Here is a 20,449-nt window from a genome sequence, read left to right on the forward strand (position 1 = left end):
TGCACGTGTTTTCCAGTGGTACAAATCGTTCAAAGAGGGCCGTACTTCGGTTGAAAACTTGCCTCATGCACGTCGTCCAGCAACATCAGTAAACGACGAAAACATCGGAAAAGTAAAGGAAATTGTGCTTGAAAATCGCACAAATCGCAAAATCGGTTAACGCTGAATATTATTTAGACATTTTAAAGCGTTTGCGTGAGAATATTCGTCTTACAAGGAAGGAATTGTGGGACAACAAGTCATGGTTCTTGCATCACGATAATGCACCAGCTCACACATCACGTCTTGTTCGCGATTATTTGAACAAAAATAATGTTAATATCGTTCCGCAAGCACCGTATTCGCCTGATATGGCTCCATGTGACTTTTTCCTGTTTCCCAAGCTCAAGTTGCCGCTCCGTGGAAAACATTTTGAGACAATTGAAGTCATAAAAGAGAATTCGAAGAACACACTCGAGCTTGACTTGTTTACAGTAGCACAGAAAACAAACTATGTGACATATCACGCTGAAATTTGCCATATAAGCTTATAACAGTCCTACCAAAAAACAAAAAATTTATTTTTGCCATATGTCATCCGCGGACCGTTTTATTGATAACATCTCGTTCATATTTGAGCAGAAGTTACTTTCGCAACACTATACGTATACTTTCGGGGTTGCAGTTAATATTAAGGTGTTGGGCGACTTCTATTGCAAGCTTAAGAGCGCTCAAATTTGGATTTGCCTTAATTTGTTACACTATTCACCGTTCACCTGCATCCGAAAACAGTTTTGGTCGTCCTGATTTCTTCTTATTTTCCACGTATTTTGTATCTTTGAAACATTTTATCACGTCGTGTACAGACGAACGGAGTTTATCCACTGTTTCATGAGACTAATAATTAAATTTTCATGAAGACTAATAATTAAATTTTTGATTTCAATTGACCACGTGTCTACCCATGTTTATAATTTGGACTTTTATTCAACCAAACGCAACTAAAATGTTATTTTAATTTATTACGTTTGGCTCTTTCTTTTCACTGTTCACCGAGCGCAAATTAATTGTGGGATTCCCCGTTTTAAAGTGCCAAACAATCGCAATAGTATCAGATGTCCGACTTATATCTTGACATCAATCTTGCGAATGCTGCATAATAATTTTTTTATATCGAGGAGGTAGTGGATTTGTAAATTATTATTACTATTTTTAAAATCCTGTTTGAATACGCAAGAGAAAAATATAAAAATAAAAATATTAAACTTGCATTTCTTACAAAACTTTTGAATTTGAAGCTGAATGTTATCTACATATGTCCGAGTTCTTTATTGAGCCACTGTATGTGCGAAAACGAAGAAAACTGGAAAATTACATGTGTAGGGCCGCAAATATCATGAATAACGTGAATGACAATAACAGATGATTGAGTAATAATATACTCACAACAGCCTCCTAACGTACTACTTAACGGGAAAGTTCCAGGAGGACATACCGTAGGAGATGAGAGGGGTGTAGTTGGGTTAAAGTCCCACACCACGGCTTCGGACATAGGCTTTTGGCTATTAATGCTCCCTCTCCTCCACAAAAAGGAAAAAAAGGCCAATCCACTGGTCCGAGACGAGAGAAAAAGTGCTCACCGAAACGCCGACGCAGTAAATCTATGATTTCACAGGCGTATGGAGCCAAATGTTCTAGAAATCACGGACTTCAATTTCCGGCCATTTACTATTGCATTGGCGCCAGCCTCATCGAAATATGGGCCGATGATTCCTTCAGCCCATAGGCCGCACCAAACGGTTGTTTTCAATGGATGTAATGGCTGTTCTTGAGTGGCTTCCGGTTGCTCTTCAGGCAATGTTAAAACATCAATGAAAACTGTATTAGTATAACTTTACAGTAGTAAAGTATTTTACTTTACAGTAGTCACGCGAATTTTATAACTAATTAGAATTTAGTAATTTTTAAAAAATTAATACAAAAATTCAACCGATCAAGTCGTGATCGAGAAACAGACTAATTTTATTATTTAACTTAAGGTTCAATCAAAGCCTACATATTATGTACATATTTGCTTACTCGGTATATTTTACAATTATGTTTTTCTTACATGCTAAATTACATTGGTTTAATAAAATTGCTGATTCTGTTTTAATAAAAAATTATTTATTCTTTGGAAATTTTATGGATTGCGACACGTGCCGGAAACTGATATTTGGTTACTGCTATTATCAATTTTTTTTACAAATTCCTCGAATTTATCAGGTACATTGGATTTGAAATCAATGTAACTGTTTGTATATGTAACTCGCGTGCTCTGTCAAAAAACCCCTATTTGAAAAACGACTTCTAATCTGATCATCCGTTATAAAAAGTACAATAAATAATGATGTATATGGTAAATAAAAAATATGTTCAATATAAAAATACTATTATATTATTTATAAAAAAAATATAGATTTCAAAAATAGGTGTGCCAAAAGTTGACTGATCTTCATTTACGACCTTTTTTTGTAAATATTTCCTTAAAAGCTCAGTCCTTTCGATAGAAATCTTCATATGGCAGAACGCTCACTATATTCACCAACAGGCGTTTCACTATCCTCATTACCGCCTCATTTACTTGCGTTTCCATATCAGCCCAAAGTGTTTTCCAATTCTCATTGATTAACTGGTTCAGAGAGTCGCTTAGTTGCTTATTACCATTAAAGAGATTTTCAAAATTTAAACGCAATCTACAATAAAAATGATATATCACTTCAAATAATTCCAATTCCATAAAGAATAATCAATTGAACTTACAGATCTGGCGTTAGCTTGCACTTAATGCCCTTTAGCTTCATATACTGCTTGCCATCTTTGCATAGTTCGTCGGCCTTTAGTTTCAAGCTAAGCTTGGTATTTTTTAGTTGAATATTTGCATAGCCAGCAGCGTTCATAGGTAGCACCAAAACCTTACCACTAGAAACGTACTCGCCATCCACTACCAAATTTGGTATTGTCACATGCACTTCGAATTTCGAATTGAGTAGATCCTTTTCGAAGCCAATGACTCGTTGAACGGTCAAATTGCTTATGCCATGGAGGTACATTTTCTTAAATTCAAGATTAAGCGACACTGCCGACTTTGGATCTGCTTTTGTTATGACAACATCGCTGAGTGATAACTTTTCTATATCAGTTAGGCCGATTTCAGGGATGCCATGAGTGTAGTTTTTGAATATAAAAGGCAGAATTTTCGCAATACAATCAACATCGCCAGCGTGGCATTTTTCTATTTCTGGCGCTATTTTTTCGAAAAATAAGAGAGACATTAAATAAATAGTGACAGTCAATTGTACAACTTTTGACACCTTTTACATATAAGCAATACTATTTAAATACTATAGAGAAGTCATCGACTAACACTCGCTTCATTCGGACTCGTTCCCAAATTGCTCGTGCGGTCGATAATTTTCTCGTGTGTTAAGTGCTATATCTATGCATTATTAAACTCATTCATAAAATCAAATATCAAATACCTTTTTTCACTTGATCGTTCAATAATCTACAATTAATTAGTGTAGTATTTATCAATGAACTTCGCACCTCCCCTTGTGGGGGGGTTTAGTGTATTGCAAGACTGCGATATGCTGGCCAGCCCCAAAACTAAACGTAAAAAAAAATAAAACAAAAGAAAAGGTTTCTACTTATTTATATTTCCCTGAATTGCCAACCATAAATGTCACACCAACCTACAGCTCAAATTTATTGTCATAAAATCCACGGAAAATGACAAGCCATTAGCAAACTTCAGTGTATTTGCTAAAAAAAGGCATTGGACTCGATCAGTACTGAGGTCCAATCGGTAAATATGCTCCGTGATAGCAATCTCCTCGTTTTAACTACAGGGTGGCTGATGAATTTTGCTACATTAAGAAACTCAAATAACTTTTTTTTAGTGTATGGAATTCATTTATTTTTTTTCAAGTTGAAGGTCATTAAATTTTATTAAATGTAGCTTAACTAGTTTTAAAAATAATTGAATTTAAATGCTCGTTGACACAAGTGCGGCATCTTAGTAAAAAGTTGTTCATTGCTGCTTTGAGAGTTGCGACAGGAATAGCCGCAATTGTTGCCCAAATGGATTGTTTTAGTTCATCCAAATTTGTTGGCTTTGTTTTATAAACTTCTTGTTTACATAAACCCCACAAGAAAAAGTCAGGTGCAGTAAGGTCAGGCGACCTGGGGAGCCAACGAAATTCGGAGTTTCTTGAAATCAGTGTATTGGGAAATTTTCGTCGCAACTCTGTCATAACAGTCTGGGCTATGTGAGACGTTGCCCCATCTTGTTGAAACCACACAGAGTTGAAAGGAATTCTCTTTCGGCGTAGTTCTGGATAGAAAAATTCTTTCAGCATTTTCAAATAACGGTCTCCAGTAACCGTAACGGTGTGACCATTTTCTTCAAAAAAATAAGGCCCGACAATACAGCGTGAAGAAACCGCACACCACACTGTCACGCGAAGAGGATGCAATTCCGTCTCGTGGAGTATCTGTGGGTTAGAAGTACTCCATATTCGACAATTTTGTTTGTTCACATTGCAGTTTAAATCGAAATGAGCCTCATCAGACATGAAAAGGCAGTTTAACATGTTTTGGTCTTCTTCCACCATTTGCAGGATCTTCTGGCAAAATTCCAAGCGAATCGGCAAGTCTGCTGCATTCAGTTTGTTAACCATTTGAATTTTGTAGGGAAATAAGTCTAAATCTTTGTGCATTATTGTTTGCAAAGACTGTCGGCTGACACCAAGTTGAGCAGATAAGCTTCTTGTTGAAACCCTTGGATTGCTTTGTATAGCTGCAGCTACAGCAGCGATCGTTTCCTCCGTCCGAACTGATGGGTTTCGATGATAAGGCCTTCTTGCGACTGTTCCTTGCTTAGCAAAATTATTCACCAGTCTCATTATGGTCCATCTGCTCGGGGGATCGCCGCCAAACATCCGCCTGTACTCTCTCTGTACCAAAACTACGGACTCCAGTGCGTGATAGCGGCGGACTATCCAAATTCTTGTTTGCGTGTCCCAGTTATCCATTTTAATAAATTTTAAACATCAATCTGCAAATTAAAACAAAAATGGAACAGATAACTTAAAAAGAAAAAAAGTTATTCAATTTTTTTTGGTAGCAGCTTTCATCAGCCACCCTGTATAAATCAAAAAGTGGCTGAGAAATTTATTCATACGACGGTTTTTGGTGGCTTGTGCAAAGTTTCAATCTGGTATCATCAAAATCTTAACTGCACTAAAGGCACAATATTTGATAAAAATCGAATGCCTACTCCAGAATCAGAAATATTAGAAGACTTGAAAAGCCAGGGTGTAGTTAGCGTATATAAATTCGCAAAGAAAACTAACAACAAAATTGTATACGGGGTCTTACTTTTAACCTTTATACGGTTCCCAAGGTCATTGATATAGGATGGTATAAACTCGGAGTGAGGGAATATTTTCCTAATCCCATGCGATGCAAAAGTTGTCAAAAACTAGGCCATACACTCAAGCATTGCAACAACAATCCTATTTGCTCGGTTTGTAATCTTCCCCCATACACTCCTTCCAGCTGCACTCACACTATGTGTGCCAACTGCCCCACCCTTTTTCCACCTACTCTTGTCCAATATTCCAATAACAAAAAGAGATTTTGAGAATTAAAACACAGAATAAGTGCAGTATGTTTGAAGCACGACGCACATTTAAGCAAAATATCCCTCTCAATTGCGAAATTTCTTACGCCACTGCTACTGCTCTAAACTCTAATTTAAACAACAAAGAAACTAAGAATTTAAACTACAGAACCAATTCTGTGCCCACTCCTTCCGTTCCCCCTAATCTATCCCTACCCTATACTAATCACACTCCAACTATTGACTTTAAACGTTCGCCTGACTTACGCGCTTCACTAGAAGATAACAACACTGATACTGACGCTACTGATACCACTGTTAATTCTATTCATCAACACATCTCAGAAACCTGCTCTAATCCCTCCTCCCCAGTTTCAACTATCAACCCTCAAACCAACAATAACCAACAAATAAATACTGTTGCTGTTATACATAATTCGTTTTCACTTAATAAAGACAACAACAACAACATGATGATAGAAAGAAGATTGCGCCCATTAATAGTGCGTGACGTCACGTTTGCCGAGTTGTGCAGTGTTGCTAACCATTTGTTCTTCGCAATAAATTTAGAGCTTTTTTATACCCAAAATGCGAAAATTTTTAAGTTTCGTGTTTGTTTCTTTTTTTTTAATTCAAAGTTACGGAAACTGTAAGTTAAAAAAACTATATTATTTAACAAAAGAAGGTTAAAAAAGGTCCCTCTGAGAAGATTTTAGTGCCAATGAAAATTTGTTGCCTCTTATAAAATTTGATAATTTGAAAGTGCAAATTTAATTTTTGGCTCCATTTAAGGTTATGCAAGAATATTAAATCTTCTTCTCTCAACTCTTCTTAAGATTGAAAACCTTTTTACGCATGTTAAAAAGCGTCTGAACTTACTGAATGCGAATTAAAACAGTAGAGGTTAAATCGTTTCTTCCGGTCATCAATTCTTAGTGGGGCATAGGGCATTAAGCGGTGTATTCATAGTACAAATAAGCAAAAAATACCAGAAAATACTAATTAAAAAACCATAATGACATTTTTACGAAAAGATCTACAAAAAGATTTTGTAACATAACCTCAAATGTAGCAAAAAAGTCGTTCCCTTAACAAAAGAGTTTCGCTTAACAAAAAACTCATAAATTAAATTGTACATATCCATAACACATTTATTAAAAAAACTCACATTTTAAAGACAATTTGTCACGCATACAAAATTCTTTAAGTAACTCAATACAAATTTGGTATTTAGGGTTGGCTGTCATCCAACAACGTCTACCAACGATGGTGGGGGTTGTACAGATAAACCTCCACCATAGTAAGGCGGCTTCAGCCGCACTCATCCTCCGTCTCGCTGAAAGAGTAGAGGAAATTGCGCTCATCCAAGAACCATGGGTCGTAAAAGATCGGGTTTGCAGGTTGAGCAACAAAGAGTTTAAATTGGTCTATGTCACCGACAAAGGTAAACCCTAGTGAAAAAACATATTAATGTACACTTATTGATGCAATTTAGCGATGCGGATAACGCAATACTCTCAGTGGAGTCCTGCGGAAGGACAATATGGCTTGCCTCGTCCTACATGGCACATGATGCGGTACAACCACCCCCACCACTACTCCTAAGAGGTGCAGCCGAGGAAGCCACGAGACGTGGTATCCATCCCATTTATACTGGGCGCAGATACCAATACTATCATCATGTCTGGGGTAGTATAGACACCAACGAACGCGGTGAATACATTTTTGAATTCATCATGTGTAACAATCTGCATATTAGCAATATAGGCGACACCCCTACCTGGAGGGCAGTTCTGGATATTACATGTGTCAACGAACGGGGGGCACAGATTATAAAAGATGGGAGAGTGTCTAAAGACAACTCCTTCTCAGACCACAGGTACTTAACATACAGCATTGTAGTACCAACTAAACTGTGCAAACCGGTCGTAAACCGCAGACGCACAAACTGGGGAATGTTTGAAAACATAGTAGCGAGCAACATCTCTGGCATGACATACCAAATTAACTCCGAGCTAAACTCGACTCCACTGTTGATGAACTGACTTCAGCATTTCAACACGCTGTGAAAGCAGCATGTTCTCCGAGGACGAAAAGAGGAAAACCGAAACCTCCATGGTGGTCCACTGATATAGCAGACCTAAGAGGGGAATGCAGAACTAAGTACAATGAAGCGAGGAGAACCAACTCGTGCCATTAGGGCAGCAAAATCGGCGTCTTGGAGAGATTTCTGTGAAAAGATAGAAAGCACTTTGAGACTAGCAGACACAGGAAAGTCGTATCAATGAGCCACAACAACCATAGTTACCTCATGAAAGAGGACGGCAATTGGACGAAATTAATTATTGCAGACACTAGATATTTATTATTGCAGACGCACTTTCCAGGTTGTCTATGCAAGGAAGAGAGTCCCCCAATAGATTTTATAACAGAGGACAATATAAAACTTGCCATTGGCAGTTTCAAACCTTATAAATCACCGGGACCAGATGGAATCATCCCCGCTGATCTGCAACACACAATCAGTATGATTGCACCTAGACTCGCCTCAATTTTTGAGGCAGCAGTACCTACGACTTAATTATATTCCCAAGAAATGGGCTGAAGTAAGAGTGGTCTTCATTCCCAAAGCTGAAAAAACCACACATACGAAACCGAAGGACTACAGGCCGATTAGCCTATCAACCTTCCTGTTAAAAACGCTAGAGCGATTGCTGGATTGGCACATCAAAGGAAAGATTAGCAACAAGCTATCACCTTCTCAACATGCATACAGCAAAGGCAAATCAGTATAGACAGAACTCCACTCACTAGGCGACACGATTGAGCAATCACTTCACTATAAGGAATACACTCCTGCTGTCTTTCTGGGCATAGAGGGTGCTTTCAATAACATACACCCGGAAGCAACTACCAAGTCGCTAACGGAAATGGGAGTAAACAGAGCGTTCGTCTCGCTCATAGAACGAATGCTAGTCGGGCGGACGATACGCGCAGATTTGGGTGAAACATCCATTAAGAAATTACGGATCAGGGGTACACCTCAGGGCAGGGTCATTTCTCCACTTCTGTGGAGCCTGACCGTCAATAACCTACTTCAGGAACTGGAAAAAATGGGAGGTAAGATATCTTCATATGCCGATGATATTGTAATAGCCATCTCTGGCAAACACCTTCCAACTGTGTGATATTCAACAAAGAGCTCTCAACAGACTATCACTATGGTGCAAAAGTCGAGGACTAGATACTGTTCAGCAGAAAACGTAGAACACCTGCTCTTCAACAAATACTTTTAGGGGGAAACCCCTTAAGGTAACAGAAAACGCTAAATAGTATCTAGGACTTGGTTAGGAAGCTAAATTGGAGGCTCACAGTCGCAGATAGAGTACGCAAAGCTACGACGGTGCTATACTCCTGCGGAAGGCTCATTGGGAAAAAATGGGGTTTGAAACTCAGAATGATACACTGGTTGTATACAGCAGTAAACCGGTATTGCAAAATGGTGGTATGCCCTGGAGAAGGGCGTGAACATTAAGAGAGTTGACAGGGTCCAAAGACTTGCATCTGTTCTCATAACCGGTGCAATGTCAACCACACCATCGAAGGCGATATTAAATTTCCTTCCGGTGGACCTGCAGGCAAAGTACACTGCGCGCAGTGCAGCAATAAGGCTGAGCCCTCTAAGTAAGTGGCCAAACACAGACTATGGACACGGTAAAATCCTGGATGGCACGTTGGGGCTTCCCAGATAGGTGGACTATGCGGTTCCGTCTATATTTGCCACTACAACGTTCGTGACCCTCCTACCCTCGAGGGATGAGCGGGAACAGGACGTAGTAAGACAGGGCGAGTCCATCCATGTATACACGGATGGCAGGGTGGTCGGAGGGGTATATTCTGAGCATCTGATAATCTCCTTCAGTTTTCCGCTTCCCGACTACTGTAGTGTCTTTCAGGCCGAACTGATGGGAATAATGAAAGCCGCGACACTGGTACGGTGTGATACGATACCTGGCAGCCAGGCGGCGATAAATTCTCTCACAAAACAGTCGACAACCTCCAAGGTAGCCATGAAATGCCGCGCATCTCTTAACAAGATGACTGAGTCATTTCACCTAATGATAGCATGGGTTCCTGGCCATTGCGAACTAGCGAAAATCGGTACCAAATTGGCTGATGAGCACGTAGACAATGATATAGGTATACCCTTGCAAACATATAGACTACGTATCCGCGAGGAAATTGTAAGAGTAGCGAATGAAAGATGGCGTAACGAAGCCACTTGCAAAATAGCCCGACAGATGTGACCGACTCTCAATGCTAAACACACAGAACTTCTACTAAGAAGAGATGTCACGGTCCTGCTCTATTCAGACGTAGACTCGCCATTTCGGGCGGACGTTTCTTTAACGAATTAGAAGACCTCGGCTCTGTCAAAATTAAGGATCTTGCGAAATTTTTGAATAGACCACATTGGTTTCAGGAGGGATAAGAGCTAGTTCCCCATGCGACATCTCAATGGACCATGAGCCTGAGTGTGTCCTACAATGGACAACCGCCACAACCTCACCTAACCTAACCTAACTCACTATTCAGATTACATTAAGTGTACATTTTGAATTAGTGTATTAGCTAATTTCTCTTCCAATAACATTGATGCTGAACATTCTGCAATGGAATATTCATGGCTATTATAATAACTAGTCAAATTTAGAAATATTAATTAAAGAGCAATCCCCTAAGATAATTTGTCTCCAAGAGACTCACTGCAAATACGGCTCAACTCCAATATTACCTAAGCAATATAATGGACATTTTCACAAACTTTAGTTATAACACTATTGCTAAGCAGGGTACAGCTTTGTTGATACAAAAAAGCATTCCATATAATCTTATAATCGCCGCCGAAATTAAATTAAAACTAAAATTCACCATTATTTCCATTTACATTGCTGCACAACAAAATATCATAGTGTCTGATCTTCGAAACATATATTACTAAATGTAGTTAATGGCCCAGTGATAATAGTTGGTGATCTGAATGCTTGGAGCCCTTTTTGGGGGCTCACCAAATCAAAAGGCAAAAGGCATAGACATTGAAGATTTTATCTTATCATCTAATCTCTCTGTTCTTAATGATGGATCGCCCACTCACCACAGTACCCACAACTCCCTAACGCACATTGATGAATCGCTATGTTCCTCTCAAATTGTTCCTATGTGCAATTTGTACATCATTAACGACTTACACAACAGTGACCATTTCCCTTCTATAACTTCTGTCACAGTAGATCTTTATACTCCTCATCGTACTATTCCACTGTTCAACACAAAACGGTCTAATTGGTCACTATTCCAGAATACAATTTTAGACTTATCTATTTTATACCCCCCTAATATTAAGAACTGCGAAGCTGCTGTCATTAAAAAAATAATACGCACAGCAGCCAACGAATCCATTCCCTGTACCCCTCGCAAAAAATTTATCAGGACTGTTCCATGGTGGTCCCCCGAGTTAAAATCTTTAAGTAAGGTTAAACAGAGTGCTTGGAGAGCTTACCGAAAATCCTCCTCTTATAATGACTTAAGGGGTAACATCACTGTAGAAATTTCAAAAAATTGATTTTTTTTTTATAAGCTTAAAAAATTCTTTGAACCTTTTAAAATACAGAACAAAAAGTTGTATAAGTTACCGAAGTTTATTTCATAAATATTTTAAGCTTTTAACCAAGCGTTAGTGACTGCTACCTAACGACTTCTCCAAATTTCCAAACTTTAAACGCGTTTTTCTCAAAACTCGTTTTCTGAAATTGGCACGCAGCATAACTCAAACAATTTTAAATATTTTTAATCAGGTTTTTCACTTCGTCCGTATAATAACCTTCTTAAGAGAAGAGCGTAGGGGATTTTCGATAGATTAATTTAAACGATTGTTATAATTATTTAAGTGCCGTTTTTTTAGTCCAAAATAGAGTTTTTTCCTTCAAATGCTTGCTAATTCCACAAAAATAAATATTTTTTAAATCCCCTACGTGTTTCTCTAGCTATTCTTATCTAGATTAGGAAAAAAAAGACAACGCAGAAACTTTTACTAAGCACTGGTCCTCTATTTCTAATGATTTAAATTTCTCTTCAACTTTCCATTCAGCTAAAAACACAATTCTTAGTCAGTCCCCAAATTGAAATGTATAATTACAATAGCGGACCCAAAAGACTTCGTTCTGTCAAATAGATTTTGAATGTGGCTGTTTATATTTCGACCTTAAGTCGTTTTTACTCTGCTGACCCTCACACACTGCCCTATCATCATGGTGACGGTTCTGTTCAGGAGAATTAAAGAAAAGGGTCAGCTCGGTTGACATAAGTATCTTCGCTTCCACGAACTTTGGTCTTTTGGAACCCACTAAAATCCCGACTAGGATATTTGCCAGATGGCTTCAAACTAAGAGGGGAGCTAAAGGTTCAAACCTGATTGAAAAATAATCTAAAGGGATAGTGGAACCTAAAAGTGTCAAATATTTATAAAGTGGGTGCTTCAATGACAAAACGTAGAGATAATTAATTATTTATTATAATTATTATTAACATAGGGTTAATAACCGATATAATAAAGAATAATGAAATAAAATGTATATATTGTACATAAATATTTTCAGTAATCGCTTTATTGTAAATCAAGTGAATCATAATTATTAAGAAAAATCTGTTTTATTTTTATTGTAGTGCTTTGTGATACACAATGTTTTTTGTTTGATTACCTGGTGAATATACAAACAAATCTGATGGTTTTCCAACACGGGGACAGGCAACATACAATTGACCATGTGAGAAACATGGGTTTTCTAGATTAATACCACAAGCACCTAGTGATTGCCCCTGGGACTTATTTATGGTCATAGCAAAAGCAAGCCGCACTGGAAACTATAGTCGTTTAAATTCAAATGGCACATCAGTCGGAATCATTGGGATGCGTGGTATCAAAACGTCTTCTCCTTTACACTTTCCTTTCAGAATAGTTGCTTCTATCACGTTGTTCAATAGTTTTTTTATCGCTAACCGTGTGCCGTTGCAAAAACGCGGCTGGTTGATATTTCTCAACATTATAACTACCGATCCAACCTTTAATTGAAGATTCTGAGGTGGCAATCCTGGTAAATCCAGCGAGTTTAAAAATTCAGGCGGATAGTTAACGACATCCTCTTGGTTTGTAGCCGATTCAACTGATTTATATTATATTATATATCCTCAATTCGCCTGTAATTTGTTCTTGAATTTTGAAATTTAATTCATTTACATCTATGTTTTTCGCTCAACCAATCATGGTTTCGGTAATTTTGAGCAACATCTGGAAACACCTTTTGAATAAGTTAATCTTTTGATCGAGTTAACTAACAAAAACTTTGAGGAAAGTCAATGAGTTGTTTAGAGAATATGTCTCCATATTGGTCATTTTGCAACTCGACACGCATATTCTTGCTTAAGCGTAATGCCTTGGCATGTTTCCACAAATTAGAGGACTTTAAACATGCATTGAGTACATCAGCTGACGTTGATCGTGGAATCACTGGCATTGTTTGACGAAAATTTCCTGCTAATAAAATCATTGCACCACCAAACGGGTTATGATTGCTCCGTAGATCTTGTAAAATATGTTTGTCTTTTGTTATTATTAAATGTTTATCTTTTGTTATTCTTAAAATATATTTGGATTTGTTCAGCCCTGCATGATTATTCTTAGAATTTACTTAACTATTTGTGAATAAAATCATTCCTTAACTCGTTCTGAAACTAAAACAAAATAAAGAATATTGCGAGGCCAATCAAATCTATGGCTCTTACATTTTTTGAATTTTGAATTTGGTCGGTAGATTATAGAAGGTTTGTGAATGAAATCATTCCTTAAATCGTTCTGAAACTAAAACAAAAGAAAGAATATTATCACTTTTGTGTGAATGCATTAGATCCTCCACCGAGAACACGCACACACACACGAACGCGCAATATTTGTATGGGAAAAAAGGGCTGCTTTAGGGGTTTCCCGGAAATTATTCGAATTTTCCTCGCCGTACAAACCATCCTTGCACTTCCAGGAACATTTTAAAAAAAGAATTGTTAAGATTGGTCCATGCGTTGTTGAGTTATGCGCTTACCAACACATTTTGCGATTCATTTTTATATTATAGATTAAATCTTTTCTAACGGCACGGTCCATATATAGCCGAGTTAACAATATACAGTCTTCTATCCATCCACTTTCTAATGGTATACCGCAGGGTTCCCCCCTTTCAACAACATTATTCTTGATTCGACGACCTCAGCAAAATACTTTGCGCCCAAAAGAATATCAACCACTGCTTCTATGCAGACGATTTATACCTTACATGCAACAGCAGGACTCGAAAGATGCACTTATGCACTTTACAGAAGCTGTATCATCGATAATCAACTGGCCGGATAACTCTGGAGCGAAACTCTCACTTGAAAAGTGCAGGCATCTACACGTGTGTCGGAAACGTTTTTGTGACCCCATTTCAATAAAAATGAGCAACTTTTCAGTAGAAAATATGAATCATCTTAAAATACTAGGTTTAATTTTTGATTCTAAGCATAATTTTAAGGAACATTGTAGTTATTTAAGAAGTAGTCCAGCTGCCAGACTTAACCTCATAAAATACCTTTCCTCTAATAAAAGCCAGATACATACTAATACCATCCCCAATATAACCCAACTAACCTTAGTTTCAAAAATTGACTATGAGCTCGCAATTTATGGCAATTGGGCAAAATCACACTTATCACTCATCAAAGGTCCTTATCAAGCAGCTTTAAGATCAAATCTCAGAGCGTTCAGGACCACACGCATCGAAAATTTGTTGGCGGAAAGTGTTTTTCTCACTATTTAAGATCAGATCCATTACATTACATGCCGTCAAATTGCAGTTATCTATTCAACAAGCAACTCAATTTTATTCAAAGAGAAAACCTTATTAAAACGACGGAAACGCAGCATGAAACTCTCATCCGCTCTGACTTGTATACTTGATGTGGTTTGTAAATCAAACATCACACCTTTACCTTCTCCTACCTGGAAGCACCCTCCGTGGTTAATGCACGAAAAATCTTTTCTCAACGAACTCACACTTCATGCGAAACAAAGCACTAACGTAGTAATCTATAGACAATTATACTGGCAAATTACTGATCCATTTTTACAGAAAGGTTGGCAAATATTATTCCCTGATGGATCTTAATCTATTCATGGTACATTTTTCGCAGTTGTTGACGTCGATGGTAAGATACTAGCGCGAGGCATCTTACCCACAGTTGCAACGGCTTCTGACGCAGAAGTGCAAGGCATTTTGTCTGCTCTGCTTCTGCTTAAATCATCAAAAGATAAATTCATTTTGTGCACAGACAGTATTTCAGTATTTGAAGCCGTTAAATCAGCAAGCAACTCATCTGAACCAATTTCTACAACAAAAGAGCTCATCATCCAACTAAGCAAAAGAGTAAAATTTATGTGGATTCCTGGGCACGCTGGCATTAATGGAAATGAGCACGCAGATAAAGCAGCCAAATTAGCTTCAAAAGCCCCATTAGTAACTTGTATGCCTTTCTCCAGAAAAGATGTGGCAAAAATAATTTCTAAATTTGTATACCAACGATGCGCTATACAATGGGCAAATTATTCTCACCCTTACAAGTCATACAACCCTAACAGAACTGCAGTCAGACGCCCAACCACTACAACCACAGCCATGAACAAATGCTTTATTCGCCTTAGATTGAGCCACACTAATCTAACACACGCTCATTTGTTAAATAAGGAACCTCAGCCAACATGTAAATTTTGCCTCAGTGCTTACTTAACTATTCCACATATTCTCAAAGATTGGCCCCTCTTCGCAAAATCCAGAACTATTTCCTTTTCCAATCTCAGCCCCTTTGAACTATGAACATACCCACAAGAAAAAAATATTAATCTAATATTTGAGTTTTGTAAGAACATACATATTCATAAATTAATTTAATCTTTCCTGTAATTTATATACATTCTAAGCCGATAGGCCTGGCAGCTAGTGCTTAATTAATTATAATTTTAATTGTAACTAATATAAATAAACAAAAAATACTATAAAGTTTACCGAATTCAAAAACTATCCATCGCGCAGCAGGAACTTATAAAGTAAAAACATAGTCGTTTTCTTTACTAACGAAATAAAGAGGGCTTAAATTTGTGTTTACGGAGGGTCAAAATTGTATATGTAGTTAGAAAATATAGGACGTGGTACATTCCGTAACATCAGACTGGAAATAAAACTAGTAATCCGATAAAAAAATTTACAAAAAATGACAAATTTCACTTTTAAAACACAGGAGCGTAACAAATCTTCATTGAAAAACCATTAATGTGGTAAAAAACAGTTATACAGGAGTATGAGTTTTGCGAAATCTACCACCGAAGCGTGAAATACCCCGAAAGCTCTTCCATGATAAAATTCAAAGCAAAGATGATGATTTTTTCGACATTCTTTGTTGCGCACCTTTAACGATTTCCGGAATATGAAATTAATCAGTAGTACTACCTTAACGTTCATGCTGAATTTCGTAAAATAATGAAGAAGAAAGGACTCGAATTTTGCAAAGAAAAGTCATAGGTGCTCCTAAAAGACAATGCGGCTGCTCATTCCACATGCTATATCAAAGCCAACAACAGCCCACCAGGGTTAGAACATTCGCCTTAAGACCGTGTGACTTCTGTATATTTTCTAAGATCAAATCTGCATTGGAACAGAAAAGAGACATGAAGGAACAAGATTTGAGTATGTAAAAATTTCACTCTCAGTTTTTAATTGGTTAATTGACAATTCGAAATCTTCATGTGACAAGTCCTCACAATCAAACAAGGTTATATAACTTTTTTCTCTAAAATGGGTTTGAGTATTTTAATGGGTTTTGATTTATTATTATATATTTAACTGAATTAATATTTAGAATTGTGCCGTCCTAGGCAGCTGCTTATTTTAACTATATGATTGATCCGCTCCTAACCTAACCTAACCAAATTGAAAATGTCTTACTAAAATGCTTAATAATCCATCAATTCAAATATAATACATAATCAGGATAGTATATGTTTTATATCCATTATTTTCTCGGTAAATGGTTGTAGTAATCGATATCTCCTAAAGTATCGATCAACCAATTTTAAGTTTACAGGTATGCTCGTTGTCGAAGTGACATTTCACACCAAAAAACTATTTTCTGTTCCATTTCATTTTTGAGTTACGATATCCATTACTCCTGTCATTCAGTAATTTCAAGATAAAAAGCTATTTATTTTCAGTGCAATTGCATTGTGCAACACAATAAGATTACAAAGTTCGGACTATGGACTCTGATGGAGGGATCAGAAAACACATATATTCGCGTATTAGCGTTTAGTGTTCACAATTTGCTTTTCGTTTTAAAGTGGAGTTAAATTTTATTTTATGTCGTTACAAAACTTGATTTGGTAAAATTTCAACATACTCGTATGCACATTTTAAGCTTTACCTTATTTTTACTTTTGGATTGAATTAAGAGCTTTCAGAGGCTAATACTAAAATGTTTGTGGTACATTTCAACCCGTTACATCTCTATATTATGAGTATTTTTTAGCACTTCCATACAAAATAGATTAAAAAGGTCGATCTAGCAGAGTTAGAAGGCTAACATGTTCCAGAAATAATGCTCCCGGTTATTTTTTACACAGAAGTGCAGAATACATCATATACCTAGAATGTAGGGATCACACAGTTTCCTATCCGGCTTACCATAAATATGCGTCCCTAAAGTAAGAAGTACATTTTTTGTTCCCTCAATTATTATAGAATCCATCACCTGAACCTTGGTACTTTGGAACAAATTTGATTTTGTCGAACAGTGTTAATGAACAAGAAATTATAAATACGTTTTTATATTATTATTTAAAAAATAGTATTTACGTGTAAGTAAATTTTTTACGTAATAAAAACTTTTTAGAACAAATTTTTTTTTAAATATTTTTAATTTTTTTTTTTAATTTCCTATTTATTTACTTAAATAGGCTATTTAGGCGATTGACGATTGGTTCACTTTTTCACCAACACGGATTTCGAAGAGTGTCTTCAGCTTTTAATTAGAAGTAAATATTGCATTTTTGCTTTAAATACATGAAAATTGTTTTAACAAAAGATTAGTTAGAAGCCCAAGAAATTCATAGAAGAACAAAACCGTTACTTTTATAAAAAGCAAATTGTTGTACTGCTTAAAAATTAAATACTAATCAAATAAGTTTTAAAATAATTAGCACACTTTTTATTTTTATCGAAATATTTAATTCTCGTAATTTTATTTGGTAAACACTAGGCTGGTTAGTAATAACATAAAAAATTCAATAGAGGTCGACCAGGCCTTGAGCTCAAAAAATAAAAAATACGAAAACTAAACATTTGGAGGCTTTTAAAACACTATAAGTCGTGTTAATTTAAATATAATCATGATTTTATTCCAAAAACGGATGCTCCCAACTATAAGCACTCACGCAGATCACCAGTTGTAAATTTACAGCAAATTCCAAAGAAGACGAATAAAATTAGAATTACACAGAACTTCATTTTGAATGAAGGCACACTGCTGTCTCTTCGCTTTACTTATATTTTTTTGTAAATTTGTATGTGCGTATTTCCGCCTATCAAGCAACACACTTTACGCGGTACAGTGTTCTTAACAAAGTGATTAACGCGCAAGCGAGTTCTATGATTTTATGAATTTATTCCGAAATAAAGATTTTTTTCTCGTTGACCCCGCACTCCTAGAGGCATATAAACGGTGTAAATAAAGACTACATTTAATTGTTATTTATTTAACCATTTTAACCAACCTGTACATATTTCTATATGTTTAAGTGTATGTAAAATTGAAGTAATTTTATACTCTAGAAGCGGAATAGTCTCTCCTACTTTTAAATGTTTTTGCACTTTGACCGTTTGCAATAGAAATGTTCATTCCAAAAATTTTAATAGCACTTAAAACGTTTTTTTTTTTTCTTAATTAGAGAAATGCTCATACATACATGCATGTATATAAAATCACTGATTCATATTCAAAAGTATAAGTTAAGGGGACAGATACCTGTAAACGGCCATATTTTCCCTGATTGCTACGCCAACAACTAAAATAAATGTAAGAAAAATAACTTTAAAGAAAAATCAGTACACAAATATTCAATTCATTCTAAACCATTTTATTGATTTTGTTTATTTCGAAAAAATCGGTTGAACGGAGCAGAAGGTGCTACTCTGCAGCACCACCTGGTGGCGAGTGGCAGCAATGAGCATATTCTACAAACCTTCTCCGTGGAAAAGTACATATACCATATATATACCCATTTTTATAATAATCGGTCCAGTAGTTTTTGAGTTCATCGAGGACATTCAGACAAACATTCATTTTTATATATAAAGAAGAAGAAGAAGATGAAGATGAAGATGAAGAAGTCAATATATTTTTTTCTAAATTGGCATACAGTTTATTTATACATTAAAATAATATAAATTTTTTTTTTACTTTAATCATTTAAGATGGTAGATGTACACTCAATTCTTCCAGAAAGGTCGCAGCGGGGCTTGTCAATCGGGGGGCATTGTAGCATCGGCGTCAGTGACCTGAATACAAAAAACAAAAAATTTTTTTTGTTTATTAATATCATAATTTCTATATGATGAATTAAAAAATGAAAAAAAAACGAAAAAAATCGCGGAATAAAATGCTTAAAAAAAATTAATTTTGGGACGAATTTTCCTACTATTTTTGTTTCGAAAAAATTATTTTTTCGAAAAATTTTCGAAAACTTGTAAATTCACATAGAGAATACCACCTGGACAAAGAAGGTCAAACTGCAGCTCAAGGTAAAAGTCGATGACACACCAATTCCGACTGTAAACAATCCCAAAATTTTGGGCGCAAACTTTGATAGTTTGCTCTCCTTCTCTGCGCACACAACCCCAATTGCCACTAAAGTCCAAAATCACAACAAGGTCCTCAAATCGCTTGCCGGAAGCACATGCGGCAAAGAGAAAAAAAGGTTGCTATCGACATTTAAGGCAATTGGCCGACTGGTTCTAAACTATGCTGCGCCTGTCCGGTCACCTGAAACTAGTGACATTCAGGAGATAAAGCTCCAGACTTGCCAAAACTCTGCTAATCGGACAGTGCCTCCTAGGCACATCACGAGACACCTTCTCAACTACGCTGACGAGATCCAGGACAAACGAACAGACATCTACTGTATCAGACATTGTTCAGACAAACAATAAACGACATTCATCGGGAGGCCATCACCACCTTCTTAAGCTCCCAACCACCGAATGACGTATTCGGAGTCCAACCACCACCCATTGCAGATGAAGAGCTTCAGCTTCCCCGCGAGTCCCGCGTAGCACTGGCACAATTTTATTCTAGATATTGTAGCAGGTTAAACTCCTACTTATCCTGAATTGACCCCGACATATTAAACATATGTCTTGCATGTGAAAGCACCTCGCACGAACCCAACCTGCCGAAACAACATGTTTCCTGGGCCTACCTTTAGATGAGTTAGATGAAGACGACCGGTGATATAAACTACACTGACAGGGCTTGTATTGCTGCTATAATAACAACAACAAGGGGCTTTGATTTACATTCGATGACCGATTCCATGATTGGAGGATGAGTCGATGCCCGGTTGGCTTTTGTTGGCGTGAAAATAATGCCTGAGACCTCACAGCCAAACGATATGAT

General features: G+C 36.8%; 1 protein-coding gene across 1 annotated transcript; it reads right to left on the bottom strand.

Annotated features, from left to right (window-relative positions):
• Positions 1 to 2,512: 2,512 nt before the first annotated feature.
• LOC129253353 (circadian clock-controlled protein daywake-like) lies at positions 2,513 to 18,328 on the bottom strand. Its single transcript, XM_054891697.1, has 3 exons — positions 18,210 to 18,328; positions 2,782 to 3,265; positions 2,513 to 2,714 (listed from the first exon to the last, which is right to left on the bottom strand). The coding sequence occupies exons 1-3, from the start codon at positions 18,280 to 18,282 to the stop codon at positions 2,513 to 2,515; spliced, it is 759 nt and encodes a 252-aa protein (XP_054747672.1). The 5' UTR covers positions 18,283 to 18,328.
• Between the last annotated feature and the right edge of the window lie 2,121 nt (positions 18,329 to 20,449).

The sequence above is a fragment of the Anastrepha obliqua genome, chromosome 1, assembly GCF_027943255.1.
Source record: "Anastrepha obliqua isolate idAnaObli1 chromosome 1, idAnaObli1_1.0, whole genome shotgun sequence".
Classification (NCBI taxonomy): domain Eukaryota; kingdom Metazoa; phylum Arthropoda; class Insecta; order Diptera; family Tephritidae; genus Anastrepha; species Anastrepha obliqua.

Excerpts from the sequence above, each read along its gene's own strand:
- LOC129253353 (XM_054891697.1), bottom strand. The coding sequence starts at position 18,282 with ATGAAGTTCTGTGTAATTCTAATTTTATTCGTCTTCTTTGGAATTTGC. Across the intron at positions 3,266-18,209 it reads ATTTACAACTGGTGATCTGC|CGCCAGAAATAGAAAAATGC; the intron begins GTGAGTGCTTAT and ends TCGAAAAAATAG. Across the intron at positions 2,715-2,781 it reads TGCAAGCTAACGCCAGATCT|ATTGCGTTTAAATTTTGAAA; the intron begins GTAAGTTCAATT and ends TTTTTATTGTAG.